A 24,232-nucleotide genomic window follows, 5' to 3' on the forward strand; every position below is an offset into this window, starting at 1 on the left:
TGTGTGGACATAAGTGTCCGCTTATTTGAGTAAATACCTAGAAGTGTGGTTGATGGGTTGTGTGGTAGAACCATGTGTAGCTATATAAGAAACTACTAACCTGTCTTCCAAACTGGCTGTACCACTTTGCCTTCCCACCAGCAGTGATGAAAGCCCTGGTTGCTCCACAACCCGGCTGGCATTCGATGTTTACAGTGTTTTGGATTTTAGCCGTTCCAATAGGTGTGTAGTGTTATCTTATTGTTGTTTTAATTTGCACTTCCCTGATGACATGTGATGTTGAGCATATTTTCATATGTTTATTTGCCATCAGTATATCTTCTTTGGTGCGCTGTCTGTTCAGATCTTTCCCCCACTTTTAATTGCTTGCTTTCTTACTATTGAATTTTAAGAGTTCTTTGTGTATTTTTATTTTAAAGATTTTATTTATTTATTTATTTGACAGACAGAGATCACAAGTAGGCAGAGAGGTAGGCAGAGAGAGATGGGGAAGCAGGCTCCCTGCTGAGCAGAGAGCCGGATGTGGGGCTCGATCCCAGGACCCTGGGATCATGACCTGAGCCGAAGGCAGAGGCTTTAACCCACTGAGCCACCCAGGTGCCCTAAGAGTTCTTTGTGTATTTTGGATACCAGTCCTTTATCAGATACATGATTTAGAAATATTTTTTCCCATTCTGTGCCTTGTTCTTTCTTTCTCTTAGCAACGTGTTTTGTAGACCAGAAGGTTTTCATTTTGAGGAAGTTCCACTTATTTATTGTATTTATCCTTTTTTCCTTCATGGATTGTACTCTTTGTATTATATCTAAAAAGTTGTCATCAAACTGAACATCACTTGGATATTCTCCTGTATTTTCTTCTCAAAGTTTTATAGTTTTGCATTTTACATTTAGATTTATGACTTATTTTCAGTTATATTTTTTGAGAAAGCTGTAAGTCTGAGTCTGGATTTATTTTTTCGCATGTGTCTGTCTAATTTTCCCAGCAACATTTATTAAAAGGACTATCCTTTCTCCATTGAGTTGCTGTTACTCCTTTGTCAAAGATTGGTTGACTTTATCTGCCTCAGTCTGTTTTGGGCACTCTATTATGTTCTAATGATCTATTTGTCTCTTTTTTGACAATACAAGAGTGTCTTGATTATTGTAGGTTTCAGAATGTCTTGAAGTTACATATTCTGTGTTTCAGCTTTGTTCTTCTTTAATTGTGTTGGCTATTCTAGGACTTTGACATTTTCATATAAACTTCAGTTTTTTTATATTCACAAAATAATTTGCTTGGATTTTGATTGGAATTGCATTAAATCTATAAATCAAGCTGTGAAAAATTGAAAATCTAAATAATAATAAGTTTTCCTATCCATGAGCATGGAATATCTCTCTACTTATTTAGAATTTCTTTGATTTCTTTTATTAGACATTTATAGTTTTCCTCATATAGATTTTGTACATATTTGGTTAGATTTATATTCATGTATTTCTTTTTTTGGTGTTAATGTAAATGGTATTGTGCTTTAAAATCCAAGTCTAATTTACTTTTGCATATTAACCTTGTATCTCAAAATTTGCTGTAATTGTTTATCAGTTCCAGAAGTTTTTTTGGTGAATCTTTGAGATTTCTTACATAGGTAATTATGTCATCTCTGAATAAAGACTTTTATTTCTTTCTCCCAATCTGAAATACATTTTATTTCCTTTTCTTATCTTATTATATTAGTTATGACTTCCAATGTATTGTTGAATAAGAGTGGTGGGAAGGGAAATCCTTGCCATGTTCTCATCTTAAGGGAAAGCATCTAATTTCTCACCATTAAGTATGAGATTGGGTTTATGTTTTTTGTAGATGTTCTGTATCAAGTTGATACAGTTCCCCTGTGTTTCCCATTTGCTAAGAATTTTTAACATGAATGGAAATTGGATTCTGTTGAATCCTTTTTCTGTATCTATTGATGTGATCATGTGATTTTTCTTTTTCAGCCTGTTATGATAACTTAATTTAATTGACTTTAAAATGGATTTAAGTTCTACTTAGTTAATATGCAATGTAATATTGGTTTCAGGAGTAGAATTCAGTGATTCATCATTTACATACCATACCCAGTGCTCATCACAAGACCCTCTTTAATATATATCACCAATCAAGCCATCCCCCCACCCACCTCCCTTTATCAACCCTCAGTTTGTTCTCTATCATTAAGAGTCTCTTATTGTTACATTAATTGATTCTTGAATGTTGAACTAGCTTTGCATACCTGGAATAAATAAATAAAATAAATAAATATGGAATAAATCCGTACCTGGAATAAATTTATCATGGTATCTAATTCTTTCTATATACTGTTGGGTTTGGTTTGCTAATATTTTGTTGAGGAATTTTGCCTTTATATTCATTGAGATATTGATATGTAATTTTTCTTTCTTGTAATGCTTTTGTCTGATTTTGGTATTAGAGTCACACTGGCCTCATAGAATGAGTTAGGAAGTGTTTTTTCTGCTTTTTTTTTTTTTTTTCTTTCCTAGAAGAGAGTGTTAAACATTGATATCGGTTTTTCCTTACATGTTTGGTAGGATTCACCAGTAAACCCAGATGGGGCCTGGTGCCATTTTTTGGAAGGTTATTGATTCAGTTTCTTCATCAATATAGGCCTATTCCAGAGATCTATTTCTCCTTTTTTGAGTTCAGTAGAGTCTGTCCTTCAAGGAATTGTTCAGTTTCATCTAAGTTATCAAATCTGTGGGCATAGAACTATTCATAATATTCCTTTATTATTCTTTTAATGTTCATGAGGCCAGTAGTGATGACCCTTTTTCATATATGATATTAGTAGTTTGTGCCTTCTCTTTTTCATGGTTAGACTGGCTAGAGATTTATCAATTTTAATGATCTTTCCAACTAACCATCTTTTGGTTTCATTGATTTTCTCTATTAACTTCTGGTTTTCAACTTCATTGATTTTTGCTCTGATTTTTTATTATTTGTTTTCTTTTTCTTCCTTTAAATTTATTTGGCTCTTCTTTTTAGTTTTCCAAGGTAGAAACTTAGATGATAATTCTAGATCTTTCTTCTTTTTTTTAAAAATACATATATTCAATGCTATAAATTTCCCTCTAAGCATTGCTTTTGCTTCATCTCACTTTCATTTTCATTTAGTGAAAAATACTTTAAAAAGCTTTCTTGAGATTTGTTTAACCCACTTACCATTTAGAAGTGTGTTGTTTAATCTCCAAATATTTGGGGTATTTTCCAGCTATCTTTCTATTATTGATTTCTAGTTTAATTCCATCTTGGTTTGAAAACATACTTGGAATGATTTCTATTCTTTGAAATTTGTTTAGATGTAATTTATGGTATATGAATGTAGTTTATCTCAGTGACTACTCCATGGATGCTTGAGAAGAATGTGTATTCTGACATCGTTGGATGAAGTATACTATAATTTAATGTCAAATAGATATAGTTAGTTGATGGTGCTTTCAGTTCAACTTTATCTTTACTGATTTTCTGTTTGCTGGATCTGTCCATTACTAAGAACGGATGTTTAAGTCTCAGACTATAATAGCAAATTTATCTATTTTTCTTTCTGTCAGGTTTGGTTCACTTATTTTGACACTATATTGTTTGGTACACACATATCAAAGATTGTTAGTTCTTGGAGAGTTAGCCCATTTATCATTAAGAAAGAAATGTCCTTTATCTCTAATGACTTTCCTTGCTCTGAAATCTGCTTTGTGTGAAATTAATATAGCTTCTCTAACTTTCCCTTAATTAGCATTGTCATGGTATATCTTTCTCTATCACTTTTCTTTTAAACTATCTGTGTCCTTTGATTTAAAGTGGGTTTGTTATAGACAACACATAGTTGTGTCTTGTTCTTTATTCACTGTATAGTATCCATCTTATAATTTTTTTTTAAGATTTTTATTTATTTATTTGACAGACAGAGATCACAAGTAGGCAGAGAGGCAGGCAGAGAGAGAGAAAGGAGGAAGCAGGCTCCCTGCTGAGCAGAGAGCCCGATGCGGGGCTCCATCCCAGGACTCTGGGATCATGACCTGAGCCAAAGGCAGAGGCTTTAAACCACTGAGCCACCCAGGTGCTCCCCATCTTATAATATTTGTAAGTGTTTTTAATGTTCTTTTCTTTGTTCCATTGCTATTGTCTTTGTCTGCCTTATCTGGTTTTAATTGAGCATTTTATATAATTCTGCTTTCTCTCCTCTCTTACCATATGCTTTATATTTAAAAAAATTTTTGGTGGTTAATCTAGAGTTTGTAATATACATTTACAACTAATCTAAGCCTGGGGTGCCTGGATGTCTCAGTTGCTTAAGCACCCAACTCTTGATTTCAGTTCAGGTCATGATCTCAGGGTTGTGAGATAGAGCCCTGCACTGGCCCTGCACTCAGCATGGAGTCTGCTTGAGATTCTCTCTCTCTCTCTCTCTGTTTCTCCCCTCACTTTTGTGTTCTCTCTCTCTCTATATAAATAAATAAATAAATAAATAAATAAATCTTAAAAAAAAAAAATCCAACTAATCTAAGTCCACTTTCTAGTAACAATATATGGCCTAATGAATAGTACCAGGCCCTCATTATATGGTGTTCCCAATTCCTCCTTCTTTTCCCTTATAACTTTTTTTTGCCATTTATTTCATTTTTCCATAAACTATAATCACCTCATCTATCATTGCTATTATTATTTTGAATAAACTTATCATTAAGAATGAAAAAAATTGGGGCGCCTGGGTGGCTCAGTGGGTTAAGCCGCTGCCTTCGGCTCAGGTCATGATCTCAGGGTCCTGGGATCGAGTCCCGCATCGGGTTCTCTGCTCCGCAGAGATCCTGCTTCCCTCTCTCTCTCTGCCTGCCTCTCCATCTACTTGTGATCTCTCTCTGTCAAATAAATAAATAAAATCTTTAAAAAAAAAAAAAAGAATGAAAAAAATTTTATTTACTTTCATTTATTCCTTCTCTAATGTTCTTCTTTTCTTATATAGATTTAAGTTTCTGGCCTATATAATTTCCTTCTCTTTGAAGAATTTTTAAAATTTCTTGCAAACTCCTTCAATTTTTGTTTTTCTGAGGGTCTTTATTTCTCATTTGCTTTTAAAGGATAATTCCTTGGATACAGAATTCTTTATTGTTTTTTTTTTCTTTCAACACTGAATATTTCACTATACTCTTTTATTTCCTGCATGGTTTCTGAGGAGAATGCCAGTGAAATTAATTCTTATACTTGTTTCTCTGCAGATAAGTTTTCTCTCCCCTAATCCTTCTTTTGAAATTTTCTCTTTGTCTTTGATTTTCTGTAGTTTGAATAGAATGTGCTTAAGTTTGTTTGGTTTGGTTTGGTTTTGACATTTATCCTGGTTGGTGTTCTCTGAGATTCCTACATCTGTGATTTGGTGTCTATCGTTTATTTTGGAATATTTTCAGACAATAAAACTTCAAATATTTTGGGGCACCTGGGTGGCTCAGTCGGGTAAGTGGCTGCCTTTGGCTCAGGTCATGATCTCAGGGTCCTGATATTGAGCCCCACATCGGGTTCCCTGCTCAGTGGGGAGTCTGCTTCTCCCTCTCCCTCTGCTGCTCCCCGTACTTGTGGTCATGTGCACACACACTCTCTCTCGAATAAATAAACAAAATCTTATATACACAAACAAAAAAACAAACAAACTTCAAATATTTCTTCTATGCCTTCTTCCCTTTCCTGTCCTTCTGGTATTCCCATTAGATGTATGTTACACCTTTTGTCCCATAGTTCTCAGATATTCCATTATAATTTTCATTCTTGTTTTCTCCTTATTTTTATTTTTTAATTTTTTTTAATTTAAATAAAATTAATTAACATATAATGTATTATTAGTTTCAGATGTAGAGTTCAATGATTCATCAGTCCTACATAACACATAGTGTTCATTACATCATATGCCCTCCTTAATGTCCATCACCCAATTATCCCATCCCCCTAACCCCCTCTCCAGCAACACTTGGTTTGTTTCCTGTGATTAAGAGTGTCTTATGGTTTGTCTCTCTCTCTCTGTTTTGTCTTTGTTTTTAGTTTAGAAAGTTTCTAATGACATTTTTTTGAGCTCAGTGATTCTTTCCTTGGACTTGTCCAGTCTACTGATGAACCTGTCAAAGACATTCTTCACTTCTGTTACAGTGTTTTTGGTTTCTAGCATTTCTTTTGGTTCTTTCTTAGAGCTTCCATCTCATAAATTACTCCCTTGTTCTTGCGTGTTGTCTACTTTTTTCACTGGACCTCCTAGCATATTAACCATCATTATTTCAAATCTCTGGTCTGATAATTCCAAAATATCTGCCACATACAAGTCTGTCCTCATGCTTGGTATGTCTGTTCAGGCTGTGTTTTTGCCTTTTAACATGATTTGTACTTTTTTCGTTAAAAGTCAGGCATGATGTATTATGTAAAAGGAATTGAGGCACAGGCCTTTACTGTGAAGTTTTATGTTTATCTGGCTAAAATTTAGGCGGTGTTCTCTGTGTGCTGTAGCTGCAGGTGTTCTTTGCCAATCAGTCACCCCACCCCTACCCCCTCCCCCTTGGGCAAACACTGTTCTGATTTTATCACCATAGATTAGTTTTGCTATTTTTGAACCTTATATCTACAAAATTAAATAGTATTTACTCTTGTATGTCTGAATACTTTTTTAAATGTAATGTTCTCCAGATTGATTTATGTTGTTGCATTTATTGCTTTTTATTGCTAAATAATCATATTCTACTATATGAATACACATAATTTGTTTATTCAGTTGATGAACTTTTAAAAAAAGATTTATTTATTTATTTTTAGAGAGAGAGAGTGTTTGGGGGAGAGTGTCAAAGAGAGAGAGAGGGAGGGAGAGAAACAGACTCTCTGCTGAGTGCAGAGCCCAATACTGGGCTCAATCCCAGGACCTTGAGATCATACCCTGAGCCAAAAATCAAGAGTTGGACACTTAACCAACTGAGCCACTCAGTTGCTAATATGAATAAAACTGCCAGGATTGGGTTCCCTGGAAGACAAATTCTGAATTGAAGATTTATCTGCATCAAAGTTTCAACAAGTGCTGTTGAGATCAATACTTGTAGGGTGGGGGAGTGGTTATGGAGTCAGAATTGGGTAGAAGGAGACTACAAGACAGCTGAAGTTGAGAAAGCCCTCCAGTGTTGATGTCTGTATTAGTTATCTATTGCTGCAGAACAAATTACCCCAAAACTTGGTGACTTAAAATGAAAATTGTCATTTTAATATCTTTCATAGTTTTTCTGGACCCAGAATTTGGAAGCAGCATGCCTGGGTGGTTCTGGATTAGGATCTTCCATAAAGTAGCCCTCACAAGGCTGCTGGAGCTGGGGTTATCTTGAGCTTTCTCCAGTCATGTGTGGTGCCCAGAAAAGGGAGATTCAAAAACTTGGAACAGCTGAAACTCCGTAGTCTTCTCTCTCTCTGTGTAGTTTCTCCTCTTGATGTCTCTAGCCTAGAGGCTTCAGAGTAGCTGGATTTCTTATGTGATACCTGTAGGTTCAGATCTCCCAAGGTATAGATCGTGAGTGATAGAGAGTTAGGTAGAAGACAAATCATCTTTTGTGATCTAGCCTGGAAGTCACATCATTACTGCCACTCTGTTAGTCAGGGCAGATATAAAAGTCCGCTCAAGTCAAGGAGAGGGAACACAAACTCCATCATTCAGTGGAGAAGAGTCATCATCATATTATAAGAAGAGTATGAGAGATGAGATATGTAGTATAGATGTCTTTGGAAAATATACTCTTTGAGGCCTTGAGTCAGGGGGATGAAACTTTATTCTCTGGCTTTGACCAGCCATGGCACATATCATGAGGATCTTGGATGAACGATTCTATTTAGTTGAGATCAATTCTAGAAAAGGACTCAGATAAGTGTTCTCAGTTGCCAAAATTCACAAAGGCTGGAGGAATGAATACTTCAAATATGAAGGGAAGGATCTAAGTGGCATACAATAGCAATGTTTCTAGAACCTGCATTCTCGTATAAATCCTTTTGTGGACATGTGTTTCCATTTATTGTGCATATTTATCTAGAAGTAGAATTTCTGTGTCATAGGTATATCTTTAGTTTTCTTTCCAATTGAATTGCCTTGGCATTTGTTTGTTTGTTTTTTTGTTTGATTTTTTTAAAGCTTTTACTTATTTATTTATTTATTTAACAGAAGAGGAGAGAGATAGAAGGAGAGAGCACAAGCAGGGAGAGCAGCAGGCGGAAGGAGAGGGAGAAGCAGTTACCCACTGAGCAGGGAGTCCAATACAGGGCTTGGTCCTAGGACCCTTGGGATTATGACCTGAGGTGAAAGCAGATGCTTAATGACTGATCCATCCAAGCGCCCCTGCTTTGGAGTTTTTTTTTAAAATCAGATGACTAGATATGTTGTATCTACAGTTAAACCTTGAACCACGTGAGGGTAGGAGGCGCCAGCCCATTGCACTGCTTAGCACATGCTCTCTCCCTCAAAAAAAGAAAAAATTTATAAAAGAGAAAAGTTTAAAAAAAAAATGTGTATAACTTTTGACTCCCTCCAAACTTAACTACTAACAGCCTACTGTAGGCCAGAACACTTACTAATAACAAATGTAAAGGTTAACAGATATTTTATGTGGTATATGTATTATATGCTGTATTCTTACCATAACGTAAGCTAGACCAAAAAAAAAAATTGTTGAGAAAATCATTAGGAGAAGATCAGTTTGTTCTCTATAGTTAAGTCTGTTTCTGGTTTGGCTCTCTTTTTTCTACCTTTCTTTTTTTTTTTTAAGAAACAAAAAGTCCCAGTGTGCCTAGCTTAAAATAACTTGGTCATGAGATCCTTACAATCCTGTTCCAGGCATGCTTCCTGAATCTGTTGACCCCTAACTTCCTTAGAGTCATTGCTCCAGATCCGCTCCCTGTTTAAGCGGCCTTCCTTGCCTTCTACCCTCAGTCACTTCCCATCTCCCTTGAAGTATCTTTTTAAAACACATACCTTATTATGTTACTACCTTGTTTTAATCTCTCTCTAGACTCTTACAGGACTAAATCTCCTTAGCTTAGTCTATAAACCCACTCACAATCAGTTTGTGTCCTGCTGCTCCACGTAGAACCAGTGTTCCTGATTTGTTAAACTTTGCCATGTTCCTTGGACATATCATAACTTTATGTATTTTTGTGGTTTTGCACTTTGTATCCTGCCTATTTGGGGCTATCCCTTTTTTTTTTTTTTTTAAGATTTTATTTATTTATTTTGACAGAGAGTGAGAGAGATCACAAGTAGGCAGAGAGGCAGGCAGGGGGTGGGGAAGCAGGCCCCCTGCTGAGCAGAGAGCCCGATGTGGGGCTCGATCCCAGGACCCTGAGATCATGACCTGAGCCGAAGGCAGAGGCTTTAATCCACTGAGCCACCCAGGTGGGGCTATCCCTTTTAATCTGGCTTTTCTAGATTTAGTCTTCAAATCTGATTCAGATACCACCTCTTCTAGAAAGACTTGCCTGGGTAAATTACCTCTGTCTTCAACATTTCTCTTCTGTGTTCTTATAGCATTTACAAATCTGCATGCTGACTTAGTTGGCCAGTCTATCTATTCATCCATCCATCCATCCATCCATCCATCCATCCATCTATCTCATCTGTATAATCTGTTTTCCCCAGTAGATCCTAATCTCCTTGATCAAAGTATTGTGTCTTTCAAATATAGTTTTTTGGTCTTCATAACTTCTCGTAGGCATTATATATCCTATGTAGATTCTCAATGTATATTTTTGTTGATGATAATCTTACAAAAAGTATTTCTCCAGTGGTACTCGAAGTAATTGTTTTCCATATAGAAATTAAGGACCACAGACCCAGAAGAGAAACTAATTAGCCAGTACTATTAGTACTAATAGTACTAAGTACTATTCTATTTTTGTTGTTTTTTTAGAACTATCAACCTCCTCACCCAGTATCCCTATGGAGTTCTGCCGGAATGGTGGAACCTGGGAAAATGGCGGGTGCACTTGTCCAGACTTCTGGAGAGGACGGAGATGTACAATTGGTAAGTTATTTGAGATGGTACTAGGTACTAGGTACTGGTACTATGAGGTTTAGGTGACTTGTGTTAATAAGGACAGCAGGAAAGCTTCTTGAAGTTTCTGTTAATGATTTAGTAACAATGGGCTTAATGATGGTGGCTTTAAGATGTGATTGTTAGTTTAATAGTAAAAGTGTAGTGTTCTTTTTGGGCTACTTACTTATATGTTCAATACCCCTAGCATATTTCCCAGCTATCAAGTTTCTCTGTAAACTGAAAGATGTTTTTCCTTCTGGTTCTAGTGTCTACTTCAGGGAAATGGGTGGTATGGTTCCCTCCACTTTTTTCAGTTGGTGATACATTATATTACCCCATTTCAAATATCACAATTCTATCATATTTTACTTTTCTGAAATCAAGGTACATCTTCCCATCCAAGTATACATTTAGATGAAGTCTTTGTTTTTTCATCCTTTTTCTGGATGAGATGTTATTAAATTAGTGGTTTGACTTCAGACTGTCCTCTCTCAGAATCAATGTTCAAAGCCATTTATTTATTTATTTATTTATTTATTTATTTGCCATTTCTTTTTTTAATTGAAGTAGAGTTGACACACAATGTTCCATTAGTTTCAGGTGTACAACATAGTCATTCAACAACTTCTCACTACAAGTGTAGATACCATCTGTCATCATACAACACTGTTACAGTACCACTGACTCCATTCTGTGTGCTGTACCTTTCATTCCCATGACATATTCATTCCATAAGTGGAAGCATGTATCTCCCATTCCCCTTCACTCATTTCACCAATTCCCCCCACCCTCTTCCCTCTGGCAACCACCTATCTGTTCTCTGCATTTACGAAAATGTTTCTGTTTTTTGTTTATTCATTTGTTTTGCTTTTTAGATTCCACATATAAGTGAAATAATATGGTATTTTCTTTTTCGGTCTGACTTATTTCACTTAGCATAATACCCTCTAAGTCTATCCATGTTGTTGCAAGTGGCAAGGTCTTATTTTTTTTAATGGCTGGATAATAATCATATATGTATACACACACAGATTATATATATATATATATATATTTTTTAATGGACACTTAGGTTGCTTTCATATCTTGGATATTGTAAATAATGTTTCAAAGCTGCATCTTCATCTGCAATCTGTAGTATACTTCCCAATACTCTGTACACTATGCTGGATGCTTAGGATCCAGAGCCTTAGAAACTCCCTCCTATAATTTCCTATACTTCTACAAGTGAGTATATCTCAAATGCTCCATGACTTTGGTCTTTTGCTTTGACCCACCTCCTCATGATGCCTTTTGGTACTATGGGTTCTTTATCTTTAGTTGTCAAGATTTCAACTAATCTGATTTCACTATCCTTTCTGATGTGTTAGTGATCACATCCCACCTCTACTAGGTTATATATACTAGAACCCGTTATCTAACACACTAGTTTTTCTAATGGTATCAACTCAACCAGATAAAAAAGTATAAAGTCCCAGGTGAGTCAGTGAGTCCTAAAGTCTTCTATTAGCCTTCAAATTATACCGAATAGGTTTTGAACTTTGATTTTTATCTAGTTTGAAATTTTAAAAAGAAAAGTATAATTTATGATGAAAAATTTATTTTCTTTTCGTGATAGCTAATTTCTGTGAAAACAGTACCTATGGGATTTTTACTTTTGATAGAATTCCAGCAGGAAAATATGGACTTTCCCAACAAAGATGTGATAAGGACACTTTAAACGGTATGTGTTTTTCCAAACATCTCCTATTTAAGCATATGAATCACTATGCGGGGTCATACCTATATCCCTCCAACTAGTATTAAGTCCCTGGAAGAGGCATCAAAGAAGGTTTAGTGGAAGGGTTTGGCTCCCTTTCATTATGCCCATGTTCAAAGTTTAGGATGCAACCTCATATAATTCTAATTCCCCTAAAAACTGTAATATGGATCAGTTACAAATTCCTTTTAATTCTTCTTCCACTGGTTTATTTTCCCAGTTTCATTTATGTCCTAGAATTTGAGCATATTAATATCTGATCATTGAGTCATATAATTTGTCTGAATTTTAAACATTAACTATAGATTAGTACCATATCTACTTTCAGACTTCAACTTTCTAGGTAGAGATTCTCAGTTAAGTCTATCCACACTTGGTCATTCTTCATCTCCTTTGTCATTTTAGTTATCCATCTTGAAACATTCTCCAGGTTCATCATACCTTCCTTGAAGCATGACAACCTTGTTTGCATAGAGACATTCTAAGAATAAAGGAGCAAATAACATTTTTAAACTTTTCTAATGTGCTCTCTGATGATATACAGGATTTTGGTGACTTATTTCAATGCTGTACTGGGTAATACTTTCTGAGAGTAGTCCTGTAAAATGCACAGATTCCTTTCCTGACAGCTTAGAGCCCGTTATGCTGTATGATTTTTCACTTAATGTATTATCTCAACTTTGTTTGCATTGACCTTCATTTGACCAGTCCTCATATTTCTCACATCTCCCTGCAGGATACCATGATTTCCTGCAGAACAGGATATCTCAATAATACTGCTAATTCTAGATCATTCGTGAAAATGTTTGATAGATGTTCTGTCAGTAATAACCCCAGGGGAGAATTTCACTTTTTATTTAGAGATTTATTTTTGTGTATGTCAAACGCTCTTTGAAACACTTACTTACAGGTATTGGTCTTTCCCATTGTGTTTCTTTATCTTATTTTTCTAAGAGATTATGTAGACTAGTATTTCATTTGCAGAATTCAAATTTCCTTGGCCCATATATAATAACAGGCCTACTCCAATATTCATGATCCTGTTCTTTACATAGGTTCTTCTAGCCTCTTGATTAAAAGCTCAGAAGGTAAAAGGCAGCAGGGATTCATATTATTGGTACTTACTTCTTACACTGTATGGTATGTCAATGGATACCTGTTGTCTTAATTTTTCATGTTTCTATATCTTATTTCATTATAATTTATAAGAGATATAGCTACAAAAAATAACTGTGTGCTACCAAATCAGGAATAGTTAAAAAATATCAGTAATATATTCATTAAGGGGCATCACATTTGTTTGATACAGATTATGTTTTTGGCTCTTAAGCATTAGTCACAGGAAGATACTGAGGTAGGTTGGCTCAGTGATAATTACAGGATATAAACTCAATGATTCAAAAAGTTTTTATTGAGAGTCAACCAGATATCAGATAAGTGCTACAATAAAATAGAACTCTTTGCCTTTCAGATGTTATTCAGATTTGGATAAAGAAGGATCAATACATAATTTAATATCTAGTAGCAATTTTTCATATTATTTCTGATCTTTCAGCCCTCGTCACATCTAATTCAAAGCCTTATGCCTCTAGTTGTTGGAAGGCACACCTTCCTTGCAGACTTCAAAGGTCAGAAATAGTTGAATGGTCTTTTGAATTTCAGATTAAAAATCAAGACAAAGGACATCTGCCTAAAACTTTCCTGTAAGGACTGCTTGATTCACTTCCCATTGCTATATATTAAACCATCCCAAATTTTGTGGCTCCAATGAATAATTATTTAGATTTTTCTTAGTTCTGTGGGTTGATTGACTGCCGGAATGTCCAAGACATCCTCACTCACTTGGCACTTTGGTGCTGGCTGGACTGACTCTGTTCTCTTCTGTATAGCCTCTCATCCTCCCATAGATCAGAGCTGCCTCCTCCTACAATAGTCTTGAGACAGTGTTCCAAGAGAGCAAAGGCTGAAACTTCAAGTCTTCTTGAGGCCCAAGTTCTGGAACTCTCACAGAACATTCTGTTGGTCAGGGCAAGTTTATGTCCAGCCCAGATCCAGAAAATGGAGGAACAGACTCCACTCCTTGGTGGGAGGGAGCAGCACAATCCCACCAAGAAGGGGATGTGTACAGGAGCTAGTAGCTGTCTTTGCAAATGCTGTCTTTTTTTTTTTTTTCTTCTTTTTACCAAAGAGGGCAATCCGAGAGCAACCCGGCTGTGCAATATTACTATGTATGGAGAGATAAAATTAGGAAATGTGACAATAGGAAATTGCAATCAAACTCTGGAAGCCCTGGAAGATCAGGTATGGCAGTTGGAAAAGTTCCAATTCTGTGTGAAGTCTCTGTTCTTTAGATACCTAATGGTCAAATCAATGCTTTTAAAACTCTCAAATTAGAAATAACAAAAGTTTTTTTTTTTTGAAGTTGACATCTGTTTGTGAAAAAGGACTTTTGGACCTGTTGGTTCAGCACATTTTAGCAAATGATAATCTATAACACATTTTAAATGGCCTCATCTTTTTAGAGCAGTGAAGTCCTGACTGAAAATAGATCACTGATATTTGAGACCATAAGGAAGGTATTTGGTTGGTTAACTGAATCACAATAAAGAGAAAAAAAACAACCACCGTCAGAGACCTTTTGAGACAGGAAAACCTAAAACCTAATACCAGTCTTAGGGATGTATCCATGAGCCAGTGAAGTGGGAAATATATATGACTAGATATTTTTTCATGCAGATTAAATTATTTTGACCCAGTGTATAGCTAAATGCAAATGCATGGAATTACTAATATCTGAGGGCAAGAAGGGGGAGAAAAGGAAACTTAAAGTAGTCCTTTTAAGTGCAGGGCATGTTAAATATATTACCTCATTTAGTCCTTATAGAACCTCAGTTATTCTCATAGATAATTAGAGTGATTATGCTAATTACTGAGCCACATACTGTGTACCAAATACTGTGCTAACATTTTACCTATGTTATATTTAATTCTTATAACTATATAGATAGATATTAATGTACCTATTTTATAGATGAGGAAACTATCTCTGAGACATGCAGTTAACCACAGCCAAAGAGTGATGGAGTTACTTTTTATTTTAAAGCCCACATTGTATCACTCTGGTTCCCCAGTTGTAGATGGGCAGGGTTAGCGGTAGAGCGGGGATTAGGAGTGGAGTGTGGAGATGGCTGCCAACTGCCTAGTTTGTGCCAACTACACAGACTGGGGGAAAGACGTCATGTTCTGGAGTCTGACTAGCCAGTTTTTTGCTGTCAGCTCTGACACTTCTAAGCTGTGTGAACTCCTTTACTTCTCCACACCTTTAAAGAAGGTTGAGGATGCCCCACTCACAGTATTGTTTTGTATTAAATGGGAGAGCTCTTATAAAACATCCAGCAAAGTGCCTAGCACAGAGCAGGGACCTAGCTATTGAATGAGAGCCTTTGTTGTTTCTGTCTGTTGTTTGAACATTGTTTTCAACCCTCCCCTAAGTGTGAATGGCCTGTGACCTTGGTTTGATTTTTGAAATAATTTTTGAAATAATGCTGCCATCTAGTGAAAAACTAAGCCACATGCACACACGTTAACCCCTGGTTCTCCTAAAGATGTTTTAGCCTCACAACACCAGAGCTAGGGGGCCAGTTGGTATCCGGAGATATGGTCAAGGTCAGTGTTTCCCAATCTGTGCTGAAAAGCTAGTTTTAAAAATTTCCAACCCCTTGCAGACTGATAGTTTTAAAAAATGTAATAATAATGAATTCCTAGGAAAATAGGATGAGAAAAAGATATATAAAATACAAATCATTTTTTTCCCTCTTTATAAAAAAGTTTTGAAGTATTTATTTATTATTGACATGTAGTTGACCCACAGTGTTACAGTAGTTTCAGGTGTACAACATAGTGATTAGAACAAGTCCATGTGTTATGCTATGCTCATGCAATTGTAGCTACCATCCAAATATAAGTCCCTGAAAAAAATCATTAGATTCAACAACATACAGTTGTTGTGTAAGTTTCTGACCAGTTACAGTCAGTTTCTGAGCTTATCTCCCTGTGAAACTTGTAACAAACAAACAAACAAACAAACAAACCCTGTTTTGAAGCCTGTAACAAACAGTTACTGTTTTGAAACCTGTAACAAACAGTTACTGTTTGTCACAGGGTTCATGGATCCCACCTTGAGTGGCATTGATCTACCCAAGACAGTCTTAGTTAATGAATCTTGGCAGATAGTAAAGGCTGGAAAAGCCACCAGCCTGCATGAACTTTGTCTTTTGCTCAAGGAGAGAAGCAAACATGAAAAACTGAGTAGATGCAGGAGACTGAGGGTCAGCTAAATTCCAGTTTATTCACCTGCAATTGCTTGCAAAGTGCTTAGACGTAGTCCTATAAACGTAGGGTTTGTTTTTTTTTTTAACAGATAGGCAATATCTCAACACAGTCTCTGAATATTTCTAATGAAGTGCGGTTCTTAACATCTGATGTCAATCGAATAACTCCTGAGGGCGTCATTTCTGCCACTAAAGTGGTCGGGGAGATCTTTAACCCAGAGAGAAACGCTACACTTGAGGTAAAACTCACAAGGTGTTTAAAAAGAGGGAGGGGAAGGAAAAAAACAAAACAAAACAAAACAGACACAGAAAGAAAGACAAAACGAGAAATCGCTTTACTTAGTTCAATAGTAAGTATAATAGTTACACTAAGTATTATGGACTGTAATGTTTCTGCAGTCAGAGCCCTGCAGGCTTATTTTGTTTCTGCTTCTCTGTATCTAAGCATCTGTTTTTGTGTTCTTGGGGGTGGGGGTGGGGTCGAGGTTCTGTGAAAGACCTTGTGGGGAGGCCAAATTCAGATACATAAGCTTCCTGATGGACTGAATTTTTTATTTTTATTTATTTATTTTATTTATTTATTTGACAGACAGAGACCACAAGTAGGCAGAGAGGCAGGCAGAGAGAGGAGGAAGCAGGCTCCCTGCTGATCAGAGAGCCCGATGTGGGGCTCGATACCAGAACCCTAAGATCATGACCTGAGCCCAAGGCAGAGGCTTAACCCTCTGAGCCACCCAGGCGCCCCCTGATGGGCTGAATTTAAAATTTCCCCTTGCCTTATCTTTATTCTCTCTGCCTTCTGAAACTAAACCTTCAAGTTTGAAAAATACTTGCCTCTCGATGACCATACTAATGGTGCCTCTTGATACCGTAGTAGTACATGATAATAATGGCGAGGAGGATATATGATCTATTTCTTCTATGATGTCGTTTGCTGCCTTTTTCTTGGCAGGCAAAAGAAATTGCGGTAACCACAGTGAGTCAACTTCTAGATGCCGGGGAAGGTGTTTTTCAGGAAGCTGCTGCAGCTGGTACTGATGATGTCAACACCTTTGCAATGTAAGCACAATTCCTGTTGGGAAAGAAAACCTTTCAAAGTGCTATCTAGTTTCCTAGGTTAAATCATGAGGAATGGTGTCTTTAGTTCTCTCCTGGCTGTGCTAATTGGCTGAGTCCTCTGGAAGGCAGACTGAAGCCTTGACTTTCCACCCGATTTTCATTTACTAGACAGTGTTATATGTTAACTCCTGTCTCCTGGGGTGACCATGATCTGGGAGGTAGAGACCAGCTGGGATGATTTAGATGAGAACTTACTTTCCTAGCCTTCATTTGGCATGGCCAAGGGTCAGCCTGCATGCACAAAAGGAGCTCAATGTACAGAGCTAAAAATAATAGAATAACTTTGCAGGACATGTTGCCTGCTCCCTACACACAACTCAGCTAACCCCAAGATCCTGGTGTATCTGGGTAAAAGCTTTCTTTAGCTTTCCCAAGGCTACATTGAAGAAAAAAAAAATCCAACTCTACCTGCTTTCTCTCTTTTTGATTCCTATGTTCCCACATGCTTTTGGTTGTATATTTATAATAAAACATACGTACCTTATTATAGAGGTCCCTTACTAGGACTCATTGTGTTTTATTTTATATATAGTTTTCTTGATTTTTTTAAAAAAATTAAGTATATCTGTATGCTCATTATAGAAAAATTAGAAAATATATAGATGAGCAAAATTTTAAAAAATTGTCCCACCTTTTAAAAAAATTTTTATTTATTTTTTTAATTTCTTTTCAGTGTTCCAGAATTCATTGTTTATGCACTACACCCAGTGCTCCATGCAATATGTGCCCTCCTTAATACCCACCACCAGGCTCATCCAACCTCCCACCCCCCTGCCCTCTAAAACCCTCAGTTTGTTTCTCAGAGTCCACAGTCTCTCATGGTTCGTCTCCCCCTCCAGTTTCCCCCAACGCACTTCTCCTCTCCTTCTCCCCATGTCCTCCGTGTTATTCCTTGTGCTCCACAAGTAAGTGAAACCATATGATAATTGACTCTCTCTGCTTGACTTATTTCACTCAGCATAATCTCTTCCAGTCCTGTCCATCTGGATACAAAAGTTGGGTATTCATCCTTTCTGATGGATGTATTCCATTGTATGTATGGACCGTATCTTTATCCATTCATCTGCTGAAGGGCATCTTGGTTCTTTCCACAGTTTGGTGAATGTGGCCATTGCTGCTATGAACATTGGGGTACAGATGGCCCTTCTGTTCACTATATCTGTATCTTTGGGGTAAATACCCAGTAGTGCAATTGCAGGATCATAGGGAAGCGCTCTTTTTAATTTCTAGTTGGTGCAACCACTTTGGAAAACAGTGTTGAGATTCCTTAAGAAATTAAAAATAGAGCTTCTCTATGTCCCACCTTTATTAACCTATTGATATATATTCTTCCAGATTTTTTTCTCTGTGTGTGTGTTTGTGTCACATTACATACTTTACGGATTTATAGCTAGTTTTTGTCACTTAGTAATAACTTATGAACATCTTTTCAATATAAATATCTATAGATATACATCATAAATTTTAGATACTGAGTGAACTATCTAAGCAATTGCTGTTGAAGGACATTTAGATTGCTTCAAGACTTTTCATATTTTGAGCAATAGACATTCTTATACATAATCTCTGTTTGCCTGGCCCATTATTTATTTTTTTTAGGAGAAATTCCTAGAAGTAGTTCTCAGTTTTCTAACTTTTACAGTGTTGAGCCCTCAAAGTTTTTGAAAAAGTACAAAGCATGAAATGGATAAGGACATTCAAAAAATTATAATTCTGAGAGATGGCGGTAGAGGTTGTTGTTTCAATAGTTTAACTGGTATTTTATGGCTTCAAATTTCAACAGGAGTCTGGGCCCTTCTCACTGGGAGTGTGGAGACTCCCATTTTTCTTGTAGTTGGAGAGGGAGGTGGCCGTGGGATTCAGAGTCTCTGTTCAGTGAACATGGAGCTTGAGAGTGGGAGTGGGCTCCCTTCAACCTGGAGGCTCTGTGTTTGCAGTTTTGCAAGTAGGGGATTTGGCTGAGAAAATCACACATCATGATACAGAGGAAAATACTGTCCTGATAATAAACAATTACAAATTTTACTGGCTTAAGGGATATAGAGAAAAACTTGATTCTGTGTGATTGATCCAAATGGCTTCAAAGGAGGTGATTAGAGAGTAAATAGAAATTATATTATATTTTATCTTATTTAATAAAAATTTTCAATTTGGGACACACTGAAATATGAAATGTTACAACTGCACTCATAGTAATTCCTCCCACTCTGGATTTCTAGTCTGCTTACTTCTCTAATCCTGGCCTGGCAGTTGACTCTCCCAGGCGATCTTAAGCAGAGCCCTCCTGGACTTGGAGCCTCATTCACTTAGATAAGGCTGTCCCCTCAGACTTGAGCCCTCAGATCAGGTCACCAAGCTCTTAGTATGCCTCTGGAACTGCCCGCAGAGGTCATGCTAACTGCCCGCAGAGGTCATGCTATCACTCTTGTCTCCCTGGAGAAGAAAATTAATTGCTGCCCTGGGGAAATCTTCCTTCCCCAACTCTGTCTCCTGAACCTGGGCCTACCTGCAGGCAGTCTCCTGAAAGACCCTGGGCCTTTGTTGTCTATCTCACTTTGGCTTCTCCCTTCTTTCCTTCACAATTTCCTCTTTGCATTCTTAAGCTACTGGACTCCCCTTCTCCACTCATGGGGAGAAGTGGACAGTGTGAGAGTAAAACAGGATGGTGATAGGGAGGAAAAAACCTGCCCAGCTCCAGCTGGCTCAAGTCATAGTGAAATTCTCTGGCATCCATTCATCCATTCTCTTGGTCTGAGCTGGGAGGAGCCCTGGGCAAGGTCTCTGCTGTTAAGGGCATCCTACTACAGTCAGTGAATCTAAGACTTCCTTTCCCATTTTGACCATTTTGACTACTTGTTGTGAAGACTGAGCTATCACCCTGTAACTTTGCTGTCAAATTCAGGGCTCGTAATTGTCCATCTTTACCTATCCTTGGGAATGCAAAACTGCTTCCCCTAATACTGACCATCTTGTATATTTATGTTTCATATTTCTATTTGTATTTTTGTTCCAGCCAGCCTTCTTTGGTTAAAAGATGCCTGGTTAAATTATCTTGACAAGAGATAGATTGCAAAGAGCCTTATGGAATCTCATGGGAACCTAAAAACAGTATCATAACATGGCAGGCTTTTATGGATTCTGGAGTAGGGAGATGGAAGGACATCCAAGGCAGCTTTGAACGTCCTTAGAGAGGAGTTTGTGGGCCTTCCATCCAGGATAATATAGTGGTTGTGGCCACAGCCTTTGGAGTCAGACAGTCTTGGGTTCAGATCTTAGCATTGCTATTTAGTAGGTACATGATTTTGGCTAAATTCATTTCTCTTGGAAGAGCCTCAGATTCTTCAGTATAATATAGGAGTAACTTTGAGACTCACTTCAGTAGGATTCTTGTGAGGCTCAACTGAGTTAATATATGTAAATCACTAGCAGGATACCTGACTTTCATATAGTTAGTCTTGAAAAGAAATGTTAGCAGTTGGTCTTTATAATTAATATGACTCAATAAACATGTATGTTTCATCTTTACTTCTATTTTGTTCTCTCATAAATTAACCCTGTTTATGACATTGGGGAGATATAATTAAAAACAAAATCTTTTCTCAGTCCAGAAATGCTCTCCACAAAGATAGTGGAGAAAGAAAACACTTTTTATTACATAAGCACTAAACCAGAATGTGATGTGTATCACAGGCAAACACTAAGAGATTGCAGAGAGAAATCTCACCTCTTTATATAGCCAAGCAGATATAATCTATTACATATGTGTTTTCAGGTAATCAATAACTAGTCCTCAGTTAAGAGAACTTGACAACACTGTCACACATAGTTCATCTTAAATTAACCCAGTACTTGAGGTGGCCATCTGTGTTAGCTAACTGACTTTATCCAGAGGAAGAACAAACTTCTCATATCTTTATGACAAGAGGTAGCCTTGCAACTTGGAGCAGGGTACCCACCCACTAAAATCAGGCTCCTAGCCCCACAGGAACTGGGAAATAGAGAAACTAACTCCCTTGATGTTCACATTTTAAAGGGATGGCTTCCATGTCCTTGAGAGAGACATTCCTAGATCATAAAGTGGACAATTTATTTTAAGGTAGGAAAGCAAGTTTATTCAATGAACTATTTACTGAGCCCTTAATGTGCCAGGCACTATTTTATGTGCTGGGAATACATTCTGTTGATTAAAGACATACGAAAATCCTTGTCTTCAATTGTACTTACACTCCAGAGAAAGGATAAGAGACAATAAACATAATAAGTAAATTACGTAGGAAGTTAGAAGGTGATAAGCACCATGAAAAAATTCAAAAGAATTTACTTACATATTTTTTTCTTTTTAAAAAACTTATTTGTTTGACAGAGAGAGAGAGAGAAAGAGAGAGAGCATACAAGCAAGGGGAGCGGCAAGCAGAGGGAGAGGGAGAAGCAGACTCCCCACTGAGCAGAGAGCCCAATGAAGGACCCAAACCCAGAACCCTGGGATCATGACCTGAGCAGAAGGCAGACAGTTAACCTACTGAGCCACCCAGGCATCCCATCTTTTATTCTCAACAGGAAAAATTAAGCATCTTATTTTAAACTTGTATTTGTTCTTAAAATGACAGAATGACCTCTCTGGTCCCCTCTATATCATGACTTTCCTGATATAACTATGGCACTAACTTGAAAATTCCTGAATGAAAAGAATCTGATTGCTTCTTCCAAGAATTTATGCTGGTCAATGGCCAACCTCTGCACTGGGTACTCTGAAGCAGGCACTCATCTCTAATTGAATCAGTTATGGCAAGGGCAGGGAAGAATCATATGGAAGGAAAAAATGGTCTTGAAAGTGGCTGTGGCTAGAGCAGCCCTATGAAAGTGGTTGTGAACCCTGCAGTCACTCCCAAATATCTAGTATGTCCTTCCCTTTAGCCTTCCAATGCCTGAGGGAGTGCCTTTTGGTATCTCCAGTGTTTCATAGAGTATGACCTCTTAGTTGGTGCTCAGCAGATAGTGTTTTGTTGACAAACATATGAAATATGTTCTTAGAAGATTAGAATTCTGTTAGGTATTCTTTCTGTCGAAAGCAGCTCTAGAATATGATTGTTATTTATTAAGTGGGAAATATATAGTGTGAATTGCTAAAAATTCAGAAAATGGTGTTATGAAAGGAAAACATTCAAAACAGACAAGCCAACTCAAATGGTTTCCATATAAATGATTATCATATTCTCTTTATAAAAGCAATCTTCAATAATTTTAAAATTTGTCTCTTTATTATGTCAGTTGGGAAAAGTGAAAAATACTTTAGTGGCCAAAATAAAGATTTAGAATATGGAACAACTACATTTTAATGAAATCTCCTCACTTCTGGGAAAACTTGATTGAATCAGTTATCTTAGCTATAGAGATTTGTTTGATCAGGTGCAGAAATAACGCAAATACTTCTTGTAAGAAACAAGGAAAAGAAAAGGTCTTATGACTTTTCTTTGTAGAACACCAAACTGACAGGCTCTCCCACTCCATCCCACTTTCCAACTAATCTGCCTTCAAAGTTATCCAAAGTAGAAAAGAACATTGTGGAAACCTGCAATGCAGAGATAATAACCGAGGCAGTGAGCTCAGAGCTCTATTCTTGCATGGTTCCAAATGAATTGTTGCCTCTTGAACCAACAACTGACAGGAAATGGTTTAGATCTCAAGGGGTTTGGGTGAGAGGAGAGAGTTGAATAAGGGGAAATTGGTTCTCATCCTTGGAGAAACAAGAAGCACATATCTGGCCAATGACGGATAGCAACATCATCCTTTATGTGAAAGAGAAGCACAATAGAGACTATTTCTGTGGGGAAACTTGTCATTCTTGAGTTCCAGCTTTCTGGCATCTATATATACAGTATCCTTCAGTCCACCAGAACTTTAGAAAAAAACGTATATACAACAAAGCAAGACTCTGGTGAAGAACATAAATTATTTTAAGTGGATCGTATCAATGTTGTGATCATGTGAGTTCTGTGGTTATGCCTTTCTACTAGAATGAGGGAGAGAATACAAACCTTTTTATGACAAATCTCTAGAATGTTATGTTGTTATATTTTATCCTATACAGGCTTGTTAAGCAAATGGAAATTTATTCTACGTCTTTGGGTAACAAGGCAGTGGTGGAGCCCAATGTGGCAGTACAGTCTGTAGATTTGTCTTCAGAAAGCACTGGGCATTCCACAAGTGTTCTCTTCTCTGTGAAGAAAGGTGAGTTGTTTGTCTCATGTACTTATCATAGCAGACAGCATTCTGCTATCAACCATGAATAATGCTCTAAGAAAATGTAGACTTTTAAAACTCTACTTTTTTCCTCTGACAGGATCTAGTGATTCTCTCATTCCTGGTTCCACAGTTGTGGACAGAGATGTGGAACGCCTTAATCCAAATGGGCAGATTGAACTTCAAATCCTGCTCAATACCTCAACAAGTAGGTCTCAGACTTTGTTACATTAAAAAGTACACTCAAATTGGGGGCACCTGGGTGGCTGAGTCGGTAAGCATCTAACTTCTGGCTCATGTCATGACCTCAGCTGGGATTGAGCTCCCCGTGTGCATCTCCCCACTCAGCAGGGAGCCTGCTTCTTCCTCTGCCCCTCCCCCCACTCATGCCCACTGCATGCTCTCTCTCTGAAATAAATAAAATCTTAAAATTATGGTAATCTCAACTCTATTATTCTAGATGATAGAGATGAATTTCTTCTTCCCCCCTCCCCTTTCAAAAACCTTTGGAGCAGAATTGAAATGCTCTGGTCATGGACACAAGTCTGTTTTCTAAGAAAAATCTAGCTAATATAAGCCAATTTTACACTTAAAAATACATTTAAAAATTTCAGTCATAAACTTTGCTCATATTTACTCTTGGCATGGCACTTGCAGGCTCAGATTCATCCTCTGGACCTGCCTTGGGATATTTTATGTGATTGGCACAGTCATCATCTTG

The 24,232-nt window shown here is 37.1% G+C and overlaps 1 protein-coding gene across 1 annotated transcript in view; it reads left to right on the forward strand.

Moving 5' to 3' along the window:
* ADGRG7 (adhesion G protein-coupled receptor G7) overlaps positions 1-24,232 on the forward strand; it is a 69,966-nt gene that overhangs the window by 10,536 nt on the left and 35,198 nt on the right. The window contains exons 2-8 of the mRNA XM_047723209.1: positions 9,937-10,050; positions 11,681-11,785; positions 14,010-14,122; positions 16,242-16,391; positions 17,105-17,211; positions 23,360-23,499; positions 23,612-23,719. Of these exons, the coding sequence (XP_047579165.1) occupies positions 9,937-10,050; positions 11,681-11,785; positions 14,010-14,122; positions 16,242-16,391; positions 17,105-17,211; positions 23,360-23,499; positions 23,612-23,719 (837 nt within the window). The remainder of the gene's footprint in view (positions 1-9,936; positions 10,051-11,680; positions 11,786-14,009; positions 14,123-16,241; positions 16,392-17,104; positions 17,212-23,359; positions 23,500-23,611; positions 23,720-24,232) is intronic.

Source organism: Lutra lutra, chromosome 1 (genome assembly GCF_902655055.1).
Source record: "Lutra lutra chromosome 1, mLutLut1.2, whole genome shotgun sequence".
In the NCBI taxonomy this organism is placed as follows: domain Eukaryota; kingdom Metazoa; phylum Chordata; class Mammalia; order Carnivora; family Mustelidae; genus Lutra; species Lutra lutra.